We start from the raw sequence: 21,442 nt of genomic DNA, 5'->3' as shown, positions 1-21,442 counted from the left end.
CAGCTAGACAACCATTTAGGATTGGTACTGGGTTCTCAGTACCCAGAGCAACAGACAGGTCATCTGATTAGCAGTAGATGAGGGCATGACACCTGATTATTTCACCCTGCGGTAGCATGTAAAAAGCATAGGAGATAGGATAAGAACCATGAAGAACGCATGGCAATGATGATTATACTCCAGAACATTAAAATGGTTCGAGTGTTGTCTATTGTGCTGATTTATTTCTCAGAGTGTAAATGGCTTCTCACCTGTGTGACTTCGCTGATGTGTAACACGTTGTGATTTCCGTGTAAAACATTTTGCACTCATAGCAATAAAATGACCTCTCACCTGTGTGAGTTCTCCGATATGTAAAAAGCTTTAATTTCCATGTAAAATATTTTCCACACTCAGAGCAAGAAAACGGCTTCTCACCTGTGACTTCTCTCATGTTTAATGAGATCTGATTTGTGTGCAATACATTTCCCACACTCAAAACATGGAAATGGCTTCTCACCTGTGACTTCGCTTATGTATAACAAGATCTGATTTTTGTGCAAAACATTTCCCACACTCAGAACATGGAAATGGCTTCTCACCTGTGTGACTTTGCTGATGTGTAACAAGATTTGATTTCAATGCAAAACATTTCCCACACTCAGAACATGGAAATGGCTTCTCACCTGTATGACTTCTCTGATGTCTAACAAGATGCGATTTGTTTGTAAAACCTTTCCCACACTCAGAACATGGAAATGGTTTCTCACCTGTATGAATTTTCTGATGTATAACAAGATGTGATTTGTATATAAAACATTTCCCACACTCATAACATGGAAATGGCTTCTCACCTGTGTGACTTCTTTGATGTATAACAAGATGTGATTTCTGTATAAAACATTTCCCACACTCAGAGCAAGAAAACGGCCTCTCACCTGTGTGACTTCTCTTATGTATAACAAGATCTGATGCGTGCGCAAAACATTTCCCACACTCAGAACATGGATATGGCTTCTCACCTGTGTGATGTCTGTTATGTCTAACGAGACCTGATTTGTGTGTAAAACATTTCCCACACTCAGAACATGGAAATGCCTTCTTATCTGTGTGACTTCTTTGATGTATAACAAGATGTGATTTCTGGATAAAACATTTCCCACACTCAGAGCAAGAAAATGGCTTCTCACCTGTGTGACTTCTCTGATGTATAACAAGATCTGATGTGTGCGCAAAACATTTCCCACACTCAGAACATAGAAATGGCTTCTCACCTGTGTGACTTCTGTGATGTAGAACAAGATGTGATTTCTGGATAAAACATTTCCCACACTCAGAGCAAGAAAATGGCTTCTCACCTGTGTGACTTCTGTTATGTCTAACAAGATCTGATGTGTGTGCAAAACATTTCCCACACTCAGAACATGGAAATGGCCTCTCACCTGTGTGACTTTTCTGATGTCTAACAAGATGCGATTTGTATGTAAAACATTTCCCACACTCAGAACATATCAGTGGCCGTTCACCTATTTTACCTGTGTGTGGGTTAATAAGCTTTGTGTTCTGTGTAAAACATTTGGCATCTATAGAACACGGAAACACTGTATCTACTCTCAGAGCTGTAACAGATGCACCAATATCAGAGTGATCAGGAGAACATTTCCCAGGATCAGAGGGACTAGCTGATAGAGCTGGATGTATAATTGGGGTAATGGGGTTAGCTCCTGGAGAATCCTGTCTACTGTCATTATCTTTTATGTCACAATCCGGGGATAACATTAGATGTCCTTCTGAGATATTCCTGCTTGTGTGTCCATCTGCTGGAAATAAAATACATTACGGAAATGTGACATTTTCTGTAACAATATTAATCTTGCAAACAATAGGAGAAGACAACTCTCTGGGACACAATTATAAATTTGTGTGTATATTAAAACATAACTTTTAATGAATGCTTTATAATATTGTGTCTCAGACTATCATTGTGTCCACCCTCCTGAGAACACACAATAACAAATGTAATATTATAATAAGACTTAGATATATCTCTCTCTTGTACTGGTAACTAACCATGAAGTATAAATGGAGATGTAGTCACTCGCCAAGTCCTATGTCAGCACCAATGTAAAACAATGAATGGGGAACATATCGTATGAATTGGAGATTCTAGATGAACAATAACATCAGTCATATGAGCTGATGGATCAGAGAAATGTCTCCTAACGTTACTACTGGAAGCATTGGTAAGGTAGCATTAATTTATTTGAGTGCTCATACGCTGGTAAGCCTGTACATGTGTTACTCACCCTTATATAAGGTATATTGCTACAGCAGAGTAGGTGTGGAACAAGGTATTTTACATGCAATACACCATATGATACCCTGCAATCATCATCATCATCTTCTAGGTTATAATCCACTTTTACATCCCCATCATCAGTGTCTTACCTCTATTCTCTCAATAGTAATAAGAATGATGTGTGTACGGAAAGTATGATATAGAGAATTACGTATCAGAATCTATACAGCTGCCGCCATACTTCTGCTTCTCATACGTGTGCTACTGGCAGCAGTGAACATCTGAGTGAGAGTGCAGGGAAGACAGCAGAGTCTGATGAGAAAGAGATTGGATCTGCCTTTGCAGGGATGTACCACACCTGTCACCCCTGTTAGTATATAAAATAATAAAAAAGAGGAGCGTGGTCCATCCAGACGTGCTTTCTGGAGCTCTCCTCAAAAAGAGGCTTCTTATCTACCCTACCTGATAGCCCTCAGCTGCCACTGGGACCAAGACGCAATCTATTAAGTCCCCCACTCCTCCTGCCCTATAGCTACTCGCTCTGCTCACTCCGGGCACTGTTCACTGCTGCAGCCTAGTGACGCCGCGGAAGCCATGGGCTGTATTCTCCGGACACCTGACTTGGAGGCGCTTTTGGCTCAGTCGGGATCACTTGCTCTCCCATTCACATGGGTGCACAGCTTCCGCTACTGATGGGGACAGAACGGGCTGCCCACAGTTACCGGAGCCCAGCGGTGGTATTGGGAAGTAAGATAGCTGCCATTTTGGATCCTGGTACCCGGCCATCACATGCTTTGCCTTCTGCCTTCAATAAGGTGTAAAATTGATATAAGCTGCTAAATAAGTGTCCTGATGGCTGGATTGGGGTCACTGCACTAAATTGAAGCATTTGCCTTGAGGTGAAACCACATTCTATTTATATGGTACCAGTATAATCTACTTCCTCTCAGTCTACATGCAGAGCCCAGTATCAAGTATCGTCTGAGTACAGCTCATTACACTCTGAATACAACCTCACAGTATGTTATTTTGTGGATTTATTCACTGAATATATTTTGCCATTTGTGTCTCTCTGTGCTGAGTACTTCACGTCTGTGATCACGCTGACCTCTAGTGGAATTTCTCGGTCATTACTGTGTTATTTGAGTTGCATTACATCATGTTTACTTGAAATTTTGGCTCAGATACCCCTGTCACCCCGACTAAGAATGTCATTTTGAACAGAGTCATCTTGATGTAACCTCCTGACAGCGTACCATTTATAGATCATTTGTATTTTCCTATCTCTGAGAGGTCAGTCTCTTTGTAACCGGCTTACCATGCCTCCAAAAAAGGTTAAAAGGTACCAAATCGGCCCCGCCTGTCCATCTCTTTAGTACCTCGAATTCAGGTGGTACTTCTCAGACTGCTACAACATCATCTGCTTCTTCTTGTCAGATGCACAGCCCAGCTGTAACGGCTGAAGACGTCTTAAGACTCTCTAGATGATCCTGTTACTCTACGATCTATACATTCTATGTTATCTGCATTTAAGGACTGAAATAACCTCAAAACTGAACTCTAATATTCAAGCTTTGAGGTCAGATATCAGTGAGATTGGCACTCGTACAGACTAAGATGAGATTGTTGCGTCTCACAAAGATCTGATTTCAGCACGACACCCTTCAGGAAGACCCGGTCTCTATTCATGATAAAGTCATTGATTTAGAAGACAGGTCTCAGAGAAATAATATCAATAATGGGCATTCTGGATTCTTTTACAAATGCTGAGCTTTAAGTTTATGCCATGGTCCTCTTTTCAGAAACTTCCACCGAAGACTTCTGCCTCGGACTTTCTTATTACTGACAGGATCCATAGACTCCCAAAGTCCAAACAGACCCCTATCCAAGCACCGAGGGACACTCTGCTCAGGGTGCACTTTTTCACCTTAAAGAAAGCATTCTATGAGCCACTGTCTTCCTGATCCACAGCTGAGTGCCTGGATAATCTGCGCTATTTCCAGAAACTTCTCCTGCGACGCTGGGCAAAAGGCATCTGTTCCACCCAAGGAAATGTGCAAATACAAATGGGGCTTTCCTACTAAGGTTATTGTAATGAGAAATGGTGCCTTCACAGAGATACCTTCACCTGAGGATGGCCCTGCTATTCTGAAAAATTGGGACATTCCTGTTGACAGTACTTCATGACACTTTACCTAAACCAATCCCGGAGGCGTTGTTTTCCGTCTTCAAGTAATATGCTAAAGGAGTAAGACTGTTAGAGACACTCAGAGTTTGTTTCCTACTGTAACATGTGACAACTGGGACTAAGTTACTGGGAATGGATCTATTTTTGGACCAGATTTATTTGCTCTTGTTATGGATATAAAACGTATATTTTTATCTTTATTTCCTGTGCTATATAATTGCTACATGGTATATGGTCTGATATTCTTTCCACTGTTACATTTCATAATACCTTTCTAGAATGTTTGGGTGTTCAGGTAAAGCATGACTGATTTATGTAACATCCTGTTGCCCTTATAACTGTGTTGGTGGAACGTACATTGGATAACAGACCAGGTTCTTGGCCTTTACCTCCTTTGGATACATTGAGATTTGATATTTCTTTGTACAATTGTTACTATGATGACTAGATTTTGCCCTCTCGTATGGCTACTTGGGGTAGTCGGTGGGTTTCCCTTTTAGGCCCGACCGCCACCTTTTTCTACCTTTCTGTCACGGTTCCCTAGTGACGGAATCTCTAGCTCCTTTATGGACGCTATTTCTGTTTGTCTCCCATTTTTGTTCCCTATTTTTTTTTTTCTGTTATTTGATAGTTTGAAGTATGCACACACCCTACAGACTCTATTGGACTTTACACAGATGAGCCTAGATGGTTCATACCATGATCTGATCTCTATCATGGTGACGTTTTTAATTCTTAATGTAAAAGGTCTTAATTCTCCTCATAAGAGACGTCTTGCAATAAAATATTTTGCTGACCAGAAGGCGGCGGTGGTAGCCATGTTCCATTGGACTCTCCCCCTCAGTTTACCAATAACTACCCAACATGCTCTATCTCCTGTGGTGTAGCCATCCTTTCTAATAGATCCTGCCCCTTTCACCTGTACAGCAAGTAGGTGGATTGCAATGGTTGATCTTTGATTCTAGTTGGGAAAATCCACTATAAATATGTCACCCTTACTTCTCTCTATACCCCTATAGCAAGACAGCCCCAAATTCTTATATATTGTTTTTCAAAAGCTACAAGAAATTGCACTTCTCCTTATGGGAGATGTTACTCTTGCTCCAGACCCTCATCTTGATAGATCCTCCACTACTGATGAACAGACCAGTAATGTCGCCCGTACCTCAGCTTCTTCATGCTCCCTTTATTAGCTGAATTTGACCTTTGACCGAGTGTGAAGGACATAGTGAGTGGGAAGAATATACATAGCTTTTAGGCTGGCTGATTATAATAGATATATGTTCCTGTTATCAGTATCTCAGATGGAAACTGTCTAGTAAGATGTTTGGGGTATTGTATACATAAGTAGGTGAAAGGGGACAGTCGTCCAGGATAAGATAAATGATGTTATACTGAATGACTACTGCACCCAGCATCACAGACCCTGAGTGTAATATCTGGTAAGACAATGTCAGTGTATCCTTGCAGAGAGAAAGCCTAGAGACTTACACATAGCAGGTTAGTTCTGATTGAAGCTGGTTCTGTCTGCAGCGGATATAGACTTCTATTAACCCACCTCAGTTTATTAAATTCAGACAGAGTTATTAAAGAGGGACCCTGAGGGCGACTGAACTATATTGTTTAAACTACGTAATCGATGACCATCATCTGGGACAGATCATGAAATATCTGAGATAGGAGCGGAGTATAATAATTTGTTCTTGCTATTACTGTAACTGAGTATAACTTGTTATTTGCAGGTTCTCATTGTTGTAACTTAGAGAAATAAATGTTTATCTTTTATGAAATGTCCTGTGTCAGTCTCCATATTTATCACATTGTATCCCAGAACCTGGTCACTTGAGTTTTTCATAAGACAACAATTTCATGGTCTGATCACACCCCTCTGATAGGGTCCTGGTCGCCTTTTCCCACTACTCCTCAATTACCACCTTGGAGATTGCAGAATTATATATTAATGGATGCTGAAGGCACCAGAAGTTTGCAAGAGGCCCTGTCCTCCTACTTAGACGTGAACACTCCTGAAGATACTTCCATTATGAACCACTGGTGTGCCCTTAAGGCCATGGATCAGAAGCCAGAGAAGGCCGTCATCCTAGTGCCAGGGGACAGGTAATCAGCAGGGAATGTGCAGGATCCTCAATGCTGGTTCCCATACACAAGCTCAATAAATGTATTATATACCTAAGGCGACGGAAGCAAGACCCGGATGCTGCCAACTCAGTAACAGGAGCCGCTCATTAGCCAATTCCCTGAGGCTGGCTGTTACAGGAGCATGTGGATACATGACAGGGGCTGAACCAGATATTTCCTAAGCATTGTGTCACGTGGCATGAGGAACCCCGAGCCTGTGCCCCAACAAGCAGCCGCACCATACAGGAAATAAGTGGTTTATATATAGACTGGCGTGTGCTAACAGGGATACTCTCAGGGCATGTAATACCATAGGTGGAGGTACTGCTAGCACACAGTGACATGATGTGAAGGGGAAAGCAGGAGAATAATAGGGGCTGATGTCTCCTGATGTATGAGATACACCAGAGAGTGTGAGGAGGAGACTGGTCAGATCTCTGGGCTGCTAGCACACAGTGACATGATGTGAAGGGGAGAGCAGGAGTATAATAGGGGCTGATGTCTCCTGATATATGAGATACACCAGAGAGTGTGAGGAGGAGACTGGTCAGATCTCTGGGCTGCTAGCACACAGTGACATGATGTGAAGGGGAGAGCAGGAGTATAATAGGGGCTGATGTCTCCTGATGTATGAGATACACCAGAGAGTGTGAGGAGGAGACTGGTCAGATCTCTGGGCTGCTAGCACACAGTGACATGATGTGAAGGGGAGAGCAGGAGTATAATAGGGGCTGATGTCTCCTGATATATGAGATACACCAGAGAGTGTGAGGAGGAGACTGGTCAGATCTCTGGGCTGCTAGCACACAGTGACATGATGTGAAGGGGAGAGCAGGAGTATAATAGGGGCTGATGTCTCCTGATGTATGAGATACACCAGAGAGTGTGAGGAGGAGACTGGTCAGATCTCTGGGCTGCTAGCACACAGTGACATGATGTGAAGGGGAGAGCAGGAGTATAATAGGGGCTGATGTCTCCTGATGTATGAGATACACCAGAGAGTGTGGGGAGGTGACTGGTCAGATCTCTGGGCTGGTAACACACAGTGACATGATGTGAGGGAAGAGCAGGAGTATAATAGAGGCTGATGACTCCTGATGTATGAGATACACCAGAGAGTGTGGGGAGGAGACTGGTCAGATCTCTGGGCTGGTAACACACAGTGACATGATGTGAGGAGGAGAGCAGGAGTATAATAGGGACTGATGGCTCCTGATGTATGAGATACACCAGAGAGTGTGGGGAGGAGACTGGTCAGATATCTGGGCTGGTAACACACAGTGACATGATGTGAGGGGGAGAGCAGGAATATAATAGGGGCTGATGGCTCCTGATGTATGAGATACAACAGAGAGTGTGGGGAGGAGACTGGTCAGATATCAGGTCTGGTAACACACAGTGACATGATGTGAGGGGGAGAGCAGGAGTATAATAGGGGCTGATGTCTCCTGATGTATGAGATACACCAGAGAGTGTGGGGAGGAGACTGGTCAGATCTCTGGGCTGGTAATACACAGTGACATGATGTGAGGGGAGAGCAGGAGTATAATAGGGGCTGATGTCTCCTGACTCTCCCACTGGGAAAATACATATTCCACATTAGTTTGTACTGACAGAGGAGGGTGTAGGATAAGAGATTGCGGTAGTGACTGAGCAACGAGAATATGTGACTTCTGTAATAAGTGTTTATTACTCACCTGTGCCGATATCTGTAGGGATTTCCTCCTCCTTACAATTCTGATCACCCCACACATACGTCTCTTCTTCTCCCTCTAGATCTTCTGCCTTTATATCAGTCACATACGTCTCTTCTTCTCCCTCTATATCTTCTGCCTTCATATCAGTCACATACGTCTCTTCTTCTCCCCCTATATCTTCTTCCTTTATATCAGTCACATACGTCTCTTCTTCTCCCTCTATATCTTCTGCCTTTATATCAGTCAAATACGTCTCTTCTTCTCTCTCTATATCTTCTGCCTTTATATCAGTCACATACGTCTCTTCTTCTCCCTCTAGATCTTCTGCCTTTATATCAGTCACATACGTCTCTTCTTCTCCCTCTATATCTTCTGTCTTTATATCAGTCACATACGTCTCTTCTTCTTCCTCTATATCTTCTGCCTTCATATCAGTCACATACGTCTCTTCTTCTCCCCCTATATCTTCTGCCTTTATATCAGTCACATACGTCTCTTCTTCTCCCTCTATATCTTCTGCCTTCATATCAGTCACATACGTCTCTTCTTCTCCCTCTATATCTTCTGCCTTCATATCAGTCACATACGTCTCTTCTTCTTCCTCTATATCTTCTGCCTTCATATCAGTCACATACGTCTCTTCTTCTCCCCCTATATCTTCTTCCTTTATATCAGTCACATACGTCTCTTCTTCTCCCCCTATATCTTCTGCCTTTATATCAGTCACATACGTCTCTTCTTCTCCCTCTATATCTTCTGCCTTCATATCAGTCACATACGTCTCTTCTTCACCCTCTATATCTTCTGCCTTCATATCAGTCACATACGTCTCTTCTTCTTCCTCTATATCTTCTGCCTTCATATCAGTCACATACGTCTCTTCTTCTCCCTCTATATCTTCTGCCTTTATATCAGTCACATACGTCTCTTCTTCTCCCTCTATATCTTCTGCCTTTATAACAGTCACATACGTCTCTTCTTCTCCCTCTGTACCTTTGACTTTAATATTATTTAATTGGGCTTCACCCTATGTAAACCATTAATAAAAGATTGTAAAATTGTTGATTTCAGTAATAGATTAAACAATACAAATATAATGACACACACAGCTGCTTTACAGATCATATAGTGACAGTCACTTTGGGTGAGACCCTAAATCCCACCTACCTGATCCTCCTGTGGGATCCTGTGATTCTCCTCTGTACAATCCTGGGAATACAGAGGACGGGGACATCTCTCTGGGGTATCTCTGTTACTGGGCCCATCTGTAGGAGACACACAGTGACTGAGTACAGTGTATATATGTGATTATCAGATGATGTGTGTATATAGGGGCCCCCATACCTGCTCTCCCCTGTACAATACATGACAGTCTCCTCTTACCCAGTGATGTGAGGGGCCGGTGATTCTCCATCATCACGTCCTTGTACAGACCCCTGTGTTCCTCTATATACTCAACCTCCTGCATGGAGACATAGACAGTGACATCCTGACACCTTATAGGAACCTGACACAAAGAGTGATAAAGTCATCCCACCAGACACGTCCCCTGGTGTTACTGTATAATGCCCCATTCCCAGCAGTCACCTCTCCAGTCATCACCCAGACACGTCCCCTGGTGTTACTGTATAATGCCCCATTCCCAGTAGTCACCTCTCCAGTCATCACCCAGACACATCCCCCGGTGTTACTGTATAATGTCCCATTCCCAGCAGTCACCTCTCCAGTCATCACCCAGACACATCCCCCGGTGTTACTGTATAATGTCCCATTCCCAGCAGTCACCTCTCCAGTCATCACTCATACACGTCCCCTGGTGTTACTGTATAATTCCCCATTCCCAGCAGTCACCTCTCCAGTCATCAGCCAGACATGTCCACTGGTGTTACTGTATAATGCCCCATTCCCAGCAGTCATATCTCCAGTTATCGTCCAGACACATCCCCCAGTGTTACTGTATAATGTCCCATTCCCAGCAGTCACCTCTCCAATCATCACCCAGACACATCCCCTGGTGTTACTGCATAATGTCCCATTCCCAGCAGTTACCTCTCCAGTCATCACCCAGACACATCCCCTGGTGTTACTGTATAATGTCCCCTTTCCAGCAGTCACCTCTCCAGTCATCACCCAGACACATCCCTCGTGTTACTGTATAATGCCCCATTCCCAGCAGCCACCTCTCCAGTCATCACCCAGACACATCCCCTGGTGTTACTGTATAATGCTCCATTCCCAGCAGTCACCTCTCCAGTCAGCAACTGAATGATCTTGTTGGTGAGTTCCAGGATCTTCTGGTCATTGTGTCTCTCATGTGTCAGTGAGTGAGGTGGAGGCACCGTGATGGGGCTCTGGATTTTACTCAGTCCTCCTGATACATGGGGATGGCTGCTCGGTGTCTCAAACTCATTGGATGTCTTCTTCACTATTGTGTAATCCTGTGTAATGGTGGAGACATCATATATCAATATATACACTCCCAGATCCCCTCACCTCCCAAGTCATGTCCCTATATTATTACTATAGAAATAAGTGACGTCACTGTGACACTCCCAGATTCCCTCACCTCCACAGTTATGTCCCTGTATTATTACTATTGATATGTGATGTCACTGTGACACTCCCAGATCCCCTCACCTCACCAGTCATGTCCCTATATTATTACTATAGATGTAAGTGATATCACTGTGACATTCCCAGATCCTCTCACCTCCCCAATCAGGTGGCTGTATTAATACTATAGATATGTGACATCACTGTGTCACTCCCAGATCCCCTTACCTCCTCAGTCATGTCCCTGTATTATTACTATAGATATGTGATTTTACTGTGACGCTCCCAGATCCCCCAAACTCCCCAGTCATGTCCCTGTATTATTACCGTAGATATAAGTGACCTCACTATGATGCTCCGATTGCCTCATCTCCAAAGTCATGTCCCTGCATTATTACTATAGATAAAAGTGACGTCACTGTGACACTCCCAGATCCTCCCCAGTCATGTCCTTGTATAATTACTTAAGATATAAGTGACGTCACTGTGACGCTCCCAGACCCCCTCACCTCCCCAGTCATGGCCCTGTATTATTACTATATATATGTGATGTTATAGTGGCACTCCCAGATCACCTCACCTCCACAGTCAAGTCCTTGTATAATTACTTTAGATATAAGTGACGTCGCTGTGACGCTCCCAGACCCCCTCACCTCCCCAGTCACGGCCCTTTATTATTACTATAGATATGTGATGTTATAGTGACACTCCCAGATCACCTCACATCCCCAGTCATGTCCCTGAATTATTACTATAGATATAAGTGATGTCACTGTGACACTCCCAAATTCACTCACATTCCCAGTCATGTCCCTGCATTATTACTATAAACTGCATTTGAAGGGGGAAGGGGAAAAGGGATATTGTTGCACAGTAGACTAAATTTAAGTAGATTCTACTATTAATTACAAATGTTGGTTATTTGTCGAAAAAACCCTAATGTCAGTTCTATAATATGTGAATACATAGATAGGGGGTGCTACCACAGATCATGTAATAACTTCTCTCTTCCTTGTTTCCAGTTATTACTATAGACAAAAGTGACATCACTGTGATGCTCCCAAATGCCCTCACCTCCCCAGTCATGTCCCTGTATTATTGCTAGAGATATATGTGACGTCAAAGTGATGCTCCCAGATCCCATTACCTCCCCAGTCATGTCCCTGTATTATTACTATAGATATTAGTGATGTCACTGTGACACTCCCAGATCCCCTCACCTCCCCAGTTATGTCCCTGTATAATGACTACAGATATAAGTGATGTCCCTGTGACGCTTCCAGATCTCCTCACCTCCCCAGCCATGTCCCTGTATTATTAATATAGCTATGTGACATGACTGTGACGCTACCAGAGCCCCCCACCTCCACAGTCAAGTCCCTGTATTATTACTATAGATATAAGTGATGTCACTGTGATGCTCTAAGACCCCCTAACCTCCCCAGTGACACCCCTGTATTATTACTATAGATATGTGACCTCATGGTGACGCTCCGATTCCCTCACCTCCCCAGTCATGTCCATGTATTATTACTGTAGATATAAGTGATGTCACTGTGACACTCCCAGATCCCCTCACCTTCCCAGTCATGTTCCTGTATTGTTACTTTAGATATAAAGTCACTGTGACGCTCCCAGATCCACTCACCTCCCCAGTCAGCAGGTAGATGATCTCCAGGGTAATATTTATTATCCTCTCAGTCCTGTGACTCCTGTCCTTGTCCATCCTCAGTGAATCAGAGAGAATACAGAACGTGTGATGTGTAGTAAAGACTCCGATCCCCACAGCTGGAGTTCCTGGAATAAATATAATACATAAAACATATTGCACATGTAACATAGTAAATGTGGAATAGAGTGGTCATTAAGTCTCCTACTTCCCCACAGCCATAGAGTCCTGGTCATTGTCTCCGAGGTTCCTGTGACCCAGCCCCATAAGGCTGTTCTGCATAGTGGGCCTGATCTAGAGTGTAGCCCTATTGTAGGTGGAGTCACAGTGAGCCGATGTACGGTACACCGCTCATGTGCACGACCTGTATGGAGCATGTGCTCTATGTGTCCCGAGTTGTCAGACGAGTATGGCTGCAGCCATGAAGTGGTGTACGGGTGAGAATTGGTTGTGAAGTGAAAGGGTATCCTGAGGGAAATTTCATGGACTCATTCATGGAGCTGCGGCGTACAGTCTCCGTGACCTCAGGTTTCACACATCCAGCCGATGGTGTAGCAAAGGTGGCAGGAGACAGGCAAGGGGGTGGCAGGAGACAGGCAGGAGAAAGGTGGCAGGAGACAGGCATGGGGTGGCAGGAGACAGGCAAGGGAAAGGCGGCAGGAGACAGGCAGTGGAAAGGCGGCAGGAGACAGGCAGTGGAAAGGCGGCAAGAGACAGGCAGGAGAAAGGCGGCTGGAGACAGGCAAGTAAAAGGCGGCAAGAGACAGGCAGGGGAAAGGCGACAGGAGACAGGCAGGGGAAAGGCGACAGGAGACAGGCAGGGGAAAGGCGACAGGAGACAGGCAAGGGAAAGGCGGCAAGAGACAGGCAGGAGAAAGGCGGCTGGAGACAGGCAGGGGAAAGGCGGCAAGAGACAGGCAGGGGAAAGACGACAGGAGACAGGCTGGGGAAAGGCGACAGGAGACAGGCAGGGGAAAGGCGGCAGGAGACAGGCAGGGGAAAGGCGGCAGGAGACATTAGTTGTTCTCAGGAGATTTAATAATTTCTTAATGATTTGTAATAAAAGTTGAAGTTTTATTCTTTGAGAATATCTCATTATTTCTTCACAAGAGTGTGCCCACAAAGAAGTCTACTTTCTTTCTCTTGTCACTGTGACACTCCTAGGACCCCTCACCTCCCCAATCATGTCCCTGTATTATTACTATAGATATAAGTGATGTCACTGTGACATTCCCAGATCCCCCTCATCTCCCCAGTCATGTCCCTGTATTATTACTATAGATATTAGTGATGTCACTGTGACACTCCCAGATCCCCCTCATCACCCCAGTCATGTCCCTGTATTATTACTATAGATATAAGTGATTTCACTGTGACTCTCCCAGATCCCCTCACCTCCCCAGTCATGTCCCTGTATTATTACTATAGATATAAGTGATGTCACAGTGACGCTCCCAGATCCCCTCACCCCCCAGTCATGTCCCTGTATTTTATATATATATATATATATATATATATATATATATGACGTCAGAGTGACTATCCCAGATCCCCTCACCTCCCCAGTCATGTCCCTGTATTATTTCTATAGATATAAGTGATGTCACTGTGACACTCCCAGATCCCCTCACCTCCTCAGTCATGTCCCTGTATTATTTATATAGATATAAGTGACAGAGTGACTATCCCAAACCCCCTCACCTCCCCAGTCATGTCCCTGTATTATTACTATAGATATAAGTGATGTCACTGTGATGCTCCCAGATCCCCTCACCTCCCCAGTCATGTCCCTGTATTATTACTGTAGATTATAAGTGATGTCACAGTGACACTCCCAGGAGTGTGATATTCATTTGCTTCATACTGCTCCAATTATCATTTGTTACACATGCCAGGGATATTATGGTCTCTGCCTTAATATATCCTAGAATTTGAGCAATATTTTCAATTCCCACAATTACATATAATAAAATTAATAATAATAACAACAACGACACGAAAGGCTGCACCCCAGTATAAAAATATTAACATATGTCTTTATTAAGATGACACCACAGGTTGCTCCTCCTGAATAATAATAAAAGGACACCACAGGCTATTCCCCCTGTATTATAATAACAGGACACCACAGGCTACACCTCCTATATAATAATAAGAATTTACTTACCAATAATTCTATTTCTCGTAGTCCGTAGTGGATGCTGGGAACTCCGTAAGGACCATGGGGAATAGCGGCTCCGCAGGAGACAGGGCACAAAAGTAAAGCTTTAGGACTACCTGGTGTGCACTGGCTCCTCCCCCTATGACCCCCCTCCAAGCCTCAGTTAGGATACTGTGCCCGGACGAACGTACACAATAAGGAAGGATTTTTGAATCCCGGGTAAGACTCATACCAGCCACACCAATCACACCGTACAACTTGTGATCTGAACCCAGTTAACAGCATGATAACAGAGGAGCCTCTGGATAGATGGCTCACAACAACAATAACCCGATTTAGTTAACAATAACTATGTACAAGTATTGCAGACAATCCGCACTTGGGATGGGCGCCCAGCATCCACTACGGACTACGAGAAATAGAATTATCGGTAAGTAAATTCTTATTTTCTCTGACGTCCTAGTGGATGCTGGGTACTCCGTAAGGACCATGGGGATTATACCAAAGCTCCCAAACAGGCGGGAGAGTGCGGATGACTCTGCAGCACCGAATGAGAGAACTCCAGGTCCTCCTCAGTCAGGGTATCAAATTTGTAGAATTTAGCAAACGTGTTTGCCCCTGACCAAGTAGCTGCTCGGCAAAGTTGTAAAGCCGAGACCCCTCGGGTAGCCGCCCAAGATGAGCCCACCTTCCTTGTGGAATGGGCTTTTACAGATTTTGGCTGTGGCAGGCCTGCCACAGAATGTGCAAGCTGAATTGTATTACAAATCCAACGAGCAATAGTCTGCTTAGAAGCAGGAGCACCCAGCTTGTTGGGTGCATACAGGATAAACAGCGAGTCAGATTTTCTGAATCCAGCCGTCCTGGAAACATATATTTTCAGGGCCCTGACTACGTCCAACAACTTGGAGTCCTCCAAGTCACTAGTAGCCGCAGGTACCACAATAGGTTGGTTCAGATGAAACGCTGAAACCACCTTAGGGAGAAAATGAGGACGAGTCCTCAATTCCGCCCTGTCTGAATGGAAGATCAGATAAGGGCTTTTACAGGATAAAGCCGCCAATTCTGACACGCGCCTGGCCGAGGCCAGGGCCAACAGCATGACCACTTTCCATGTGAGATATTTTAACTCCACAGATTTAAGTGGTTCAAACCAATGTAACTTTAGGAACCCCAAACTACATTGAGATCCCAAGGTGCCACTGGAGGCACAAAAGGAGGCTGTATATGCAGCACCCCCTTGACAAACGTCTGAACTTCAGGAACTGAAGCCAGTTCTTTCTGGAAGAAAATCGACAGGGCCGAAATTTGAACCTTAATGGACCCCAATTTTAGGCCCATAGACACTCCTGTTTGCAGGAAATGCAGGAATCGACCTAGTTGAAATTCCTCGGTCGGGGCCTTACTGACCTCGCACCACGCAACATATTTTCGCCAAATGCGGTGATAATGCTTTGCGGTTACATCCTTCCTGGCTTTGATCAGGGTAGGGATGACTTCATCCGGAATGCCTTTTTCCTTCAGGATCCGGCGTTCAATCGCCATGCCGTCAAACGCAGCCGCGGTAAGTCTTGGAATAGACAGGGTCCTTGCTGGAGCAGGTCCCTTCTTAGAGGTAGAGGCCACGGGTCGTCCGTGAGCATCTCTTGAAGTTCCGGGTACCAAGTCCTTCTTGGCCAATCCGGAGCCACGAGTATAATTCTTACTCCTCTCCGTCTTATAATTCGCAGTACTTTTGGTATGAGAGGAAGAGGAGGGAACACATATACTGACTGGTACACCCACGGTGTTACCAGAGCGTCCACAGCTATTGCCTGAGGGTCCCTTGACCTGGCGCAATACCTGTCCAATTTTTTGTTTAGGCGGGACGCCATCATGTCCACCTTTGGTTTTTCCCAACGGTTTACAATCATGTGGAAGACTTCTGGGTGAAGTCCCCACTCTCCCGGGTGAAGGTCGTGCCTGCTGAGGAAGTCTGCTTCCCAGTTGTCCACTCCCGGAATGAACACTGCTGACAATGCTATCACATGATTTTCCGCCCAGCGAAAAATCCTTGCAGCTTCTGCCATTTCCCTCCTGCTTCTTGTGCCGCCCTGTCTGTGTACGTGGGCGACTGCCGTGATGTTGTCCGACTGGATCAGCACCGGCTGACCTTGAAGCAGAGGTCTTGTTTGGCTTAGGGCATTGTAAATGGCCCTTAGCTCCAAGATATTTATGCGAAGTGATGTCTCCAGGCTTGACCACAAGCCCTGGAAATTTCTTCCCTGTGTGACTGCTCCCCAGCCTCGCAGGCTGGCATCCGTGGTCACCAGGACCCAGTCCTGAATGCCGAATCTGCGGCCCTCTAGAAGATGAGCACTCTGCAACCACCACAGGAGAGACACCCTTGTCTTTGGTGACAGGGTTATCCGCTGATGCATCTGAAGATGCGATCCGGACCATTTGTCCAGCAGGTCCCACTGGAAAGTTCTTGCGTGGAATCTGCCGAATGGAATTGCTTCGTAGGAAGCCACCATTTTTCCCAGGACCCTTGTGCACTGATGCACTGACACTTGGCCTGGTTTTAGGAGGTTTCTGACTAGTTCGGATAACTCCCTGGCTTTCTACTCCGGGAGAAACACCTTTTTCTGGACTGTGTCCAGGATCATCCCTAGGAATAGAAGACGTGTCGTCGGGATCAGCTGCGATTTTGGAATATTGAGAATCCAACCGTGCTGCCGCAACACTACTTGAGATAGTGCTACCCCGACTACCAACTGTTCCCTGGATCTTGCCCTTATCAGGAGATCGTCCAAGTAAGGGATAACTAAAACTCCCTTCCTTCGAAGGAGTATCATCATTTCGGCCATTACTTTGGTAAAGACCCGGGGTGCCGTGGACAAACCAAACGGCAGCGTCTGAAACTGATAGTGACAGTTCTCTACCACAAACCTGAGGTACCCTTGGTGAGAAGGGTAAATTGGGACATGGAGATAAGCATTCTTGATGTCCAGAGACAGCATATAATCCCCTTCTTCCAGGTTCGCCAATCACCGCTCTGAGTGACTCCATCTTGAATTTGAACCTTTGTATGTAAGTGTTCAAGGATTTCAGATTTAAAATAGGTCTCACCGAGCCGTCCGGCTTCGGTACCACAAACAGCGTGGAATAATACCCCTTTCCCTGTTGTAGGAGGGGTACCTTGATTATCACCTGCTGGGAATACAGCTTGTGAATGGCTTCCAATACCGCCTCCCTGTCGGAGGGAGACGTCGGTAAAGCAGACTTTAGGAAACGGCGAGGGGGAGACGTCTCGAATTCCAATTTGTACCCTGAGATACCACCTGAAGGATCCAGGGGTCCACCTGTGAGTGAGCCCACTGCACGCTGAAATTTTTGAGACGGGCCCCCACCGTGCCTGAGTCCGCTTGTAAAGCCCCAGCGTCATGCTGAGGACTTGGCAGAAACGGGAGAGGGCTTCTGTTCCTGGGAACTGGCTGTTTGCTGCAGCCTTTTTCCTCTCCCTCTGCCACGGGGCATAAATGAGGAGCCTTTTGCCCGCTTGCCCTTATGGGGCCGAAAGGACTGCGCCTGATAATACGGCGTCTTCTTATGTTGAGAGGCTACCTGGGGTAAAAATGTGGATTTCCCAGCCGTTGCCGTGGCCACCAGGTCTGTTAGACCTACCCCAAATAACTCCTCTCTTTTATAAGGCAATACTTCCATATGCCTTTTGGAATCAGCATGACCTGACCGCTGTCTTGTCCATAACACTCTTCTGGCAGAAATGGACAGCGCACTTACTCTTGATGCCAGTCGGCAAATATCCCTCTGTGCATCACGCATATATAGAAATGCATCTTTTAAATGCTCTATAGTCAGTAATATACTGTCCCTATCTAGGGTATCAATATTGTCAGTCAGGGAATCCGACCAAGCCACCCCAGCACTGCACATACAGGCTGAGGCGATTGCTGGTCGCAGTATCACACCCGTGTGAGTGTATATACATTTTAGGATATTTTCCTGCTTTCTGTCAGCAGGTTCCTTAAGGGCGGCCGTATCCGGGGACGGTAGTGCCACCTGTTTAGACAAGCGTGTGAGCGCTTTATCCACCCTAGGGGGTGTTTCCCAATGTGCCCTATCCTCTGGCGCGAAGGGGTATGATGCTAATAACTTTTTAGGAATTAACAGTTTTTTATCCGGGGAAACCCACGCTTCATCACACACTTCATTTAATTCCTCAGATGCAGGAAAAACTACAGGCAGTTTTTTCTCACCAAACATAATACCCTTTTTAGTGGTACTTGTATTATCAGAAATATGTAAAACATTTTTCATAGCCTCAATCATGTAACGTGTGGCCCTACTAGAAGTCACATTCCTCTCTTCATCGTCGACACTGGAGTCAGTATCCGTGTCGGCGTCTGTATCTGCCATCTGAGGTAACGGGCGTTTTAGAGCCCCTGATGGCTTTTGAGACGCCTGGACAGGCACAGGCTGAGTAGCCGGCTGTCTCATGTCATCTATCTTTTGTAAAGAGCTGACACTGTCACGTAATTCCTTCCATAAGCTCAGCCACTCGGGTGTCGACTCCCTAGGGGGTGACATCTCCATTACAGGCAATTGCTCCGCCTCCACACCATTTTCCTCCTCATACATGTCGACACAATCGTACCGACACACAGCACACACACAGGGAATGCTGTGATAGAGGACAGGACCCCACTAGCCCTTTGGGGAGACAGAGGGAGAGTATGCCAGCACACACCAGAGCGCTATATATATATACAGGGATAACCTTATAGAAGTGTTTTCCCCTTATAGCTGCTGTTTTATTAATACTGCGCCTAATTAGTGCCCCCTTCTCTTTTTTAACCCCTTTCTGTAGTGTATGTAACTGCAGGGGAGAGCCAGGGAGCTTCCCTCCAACGGAGCTGTGAGAGAAAATGGCGCCAGTGTGCTGAGGAGATAGGCTCCGCCCCTTTTCGCAGACTTTTCTCCCGCATTTTTATGGATTCTGGCAGGGGTTAAAATATATCCATATAGCCCTGGGGGTTATATGTGATGTATGTTTGCCAGCCAAGGTGTTTTTATTGCTGCTCAGGGCGCCCCCCCCCCCCAGCGCCCTGCACCCTCAGTGACCGCAGTGTGAGGTGTGTATGAGGAGCAATGGCGCACAGTTGCAATGCTGTGCGCTACCTTGGTGAAGACTGATGTCTTCTGCCGCCGGTTTTCCGGACCTCTTCTTGCTTCTGGCTCTGTAAGGGGGGCGGCGGCGCGGCTCTGGGACCGGACTCCGAGGCTGGGCCTGTGTTCGGTCCCTCTGGAGCTAATGGTGTCCAGTAGCCAAGAAGCCCAAGCTGGCTGCAAGCAGGCAGGTTCGCTTCTTCTCCCCTTAGTCCCTCGATGCAGTGAGCCTGTTGTCAGCAGGTCTCACTGAAAATAAAAAACCTAAAACTAAACTTTCACTAAGAAGCTCAGTAGAGCCCCTAGTGTGCACCCTTCTCTGGCGGGCACAAAAATCTAACTGAGGCTTGGAGGGGGGTCATAGCGGGAGGAGCCAGTGCACACCAGGTAGTCCTAAAGCTTTACTTTTGTGCCCAGTCTCCTGCGGAGCCGCTATTCCCCATGGTCCTTACGGAGTTCCCAGCATCCACTAGGACGTCAGAGAAAATAATAATAATAATACTTACAGGACACCACAGGCTGCTGCTCCCTCTGTATAATAATAACAACTGTATTCCACAGGCTGCTCCTCCTGTATAATAATAATAATGACTGGATTCCACTGGTTGCTCCTCCTGTATTATAATAATAACAACAGGACACCACAGGCTGCTCCTCCTGTATAATAATAATAATAATAATAAAAAAACAAAAAACAACAACAATACACTACAGGCTGCTCCCCCTGTATAATAAAAATAATAACAACAACACGACACCACAGGTTGCTCCCTCTAAAAAATAATACTAATAATAATAACAGGACACCACAGTCCGCTCCCCCTGTATTATTATAATAATAATAATAATAATAATAATAATAACAACAACAAAAACAACAACAACAAGACACCACAGGCTGCTCCCTCTCTATAATAATAATAATAATAATAATAATAGGACACCACAGGCTGCTCCTCCTGTATAATAATAATAATAATAATAATAATAATAATAGGACACTACAGGCTGCTTCCCCTGTATAATAATAATAATAATAATAATAATAATAATAAAAATAATAATAATTATTATTATAACAGGACACTGGCTGCTCCTCCTGTATAGTAATAATAATAATAATAATAATAATAATAATAACAACAACATGACACTACAGGCTGCTCCCCCTGTATAATAATAATAACAGGACACCAAAGGCTGCTCCCCCTGTATAATAATAATAACAGGACACCACAGGCTGCTCCCCCTGTATAATAATAATAAAATGGCACCAGAGGCTGCTCCCCCTGTAAAATAATAACAGGACACCACAGGCTGCTCCCCCTGTATAATAATACTAACAGGACACCACAGGCTGCTCCCCCTGTATAGTAAGACGCCATTACCTGATCTCCACGGACACTGGGAGGCTGCAGCAGTCGATGAACACAGACTATCTGCATTTGGAACGCACAATACGGAAGTAAGGTGGAACGCACAGGCAGGAAGAAGGGCATGATTGGCAAAGACTGCTTCCTGGTTACTGGCCGCTCCTCTCCGACACCCCGGCCACAGCCCCGCCCTCTGCAAATACTATTACCATATATGT

The 21,442-nt window shown here is 45.2% G+C and overlaps 2 protein-coding genes across 2 annotated transcripts in view; one reads left to right on the top strand and one right to left on the bottom strand.

Annotated features, from left to right (window-relative positions):
* Positions 1-21,442, top strand: part of LOC134983214 (oocyte zinc finger protein XlCOF6-like) — a 126,524-nt gene that overhangs the window by 68,519 nt on the left and 36,563 nt on the right. The gene's annotated exons all lie outside the window — the stretch shown is intronic.
* LOC134983213 (zinc finger protein 568-like) lies at positions 205-21,384 on the bottom strand. Its single transcript, XM_063948951.1, has 7 exons — positions 21,240-21,384; positions 12,501-12,649; positions 10,546-10,737; positions 9,683-9,761; positions 9,467-9,564; positions 8,300-9,326; positions 205-1,799 (listed from the first exon to the last, which is right to left on the bottom strand). Exons 2-7 carry the CDS (start codon positions 12,576-12,578, stop codon positions 496-498), a joined length of 2,778 nt encoding a protein of 925 aa, XP_063805021.1. The 5' UTR covers positions 12,579-12,649; positions 21,240-21,384; the 3' UTR covers positions 205-495.

Source organism: Pseudophryne corroboree (genome assembly GCF_028390025.1).
Source record: "Pseudophryne corroboree isolate aPseCor3 chromosome 3 unlocalized genomic scaffold, aPseCor3.hap2 SUPER_3_unloc_10, whole genome shotgun sequence".
NCBI classification, from domain to species: domain Eukaryota; kingdom Metazoa; phylum Chordata; class Amphibia; order Anura; family Myobatrachidae; genus Pseudophryne; species Pseudophryne corroboree.
The sequence above is the reverse complement of the archived record's forward strand: the minus strand, read 5'-3'. Positions and strand labels throughout refer to the sequence as shown.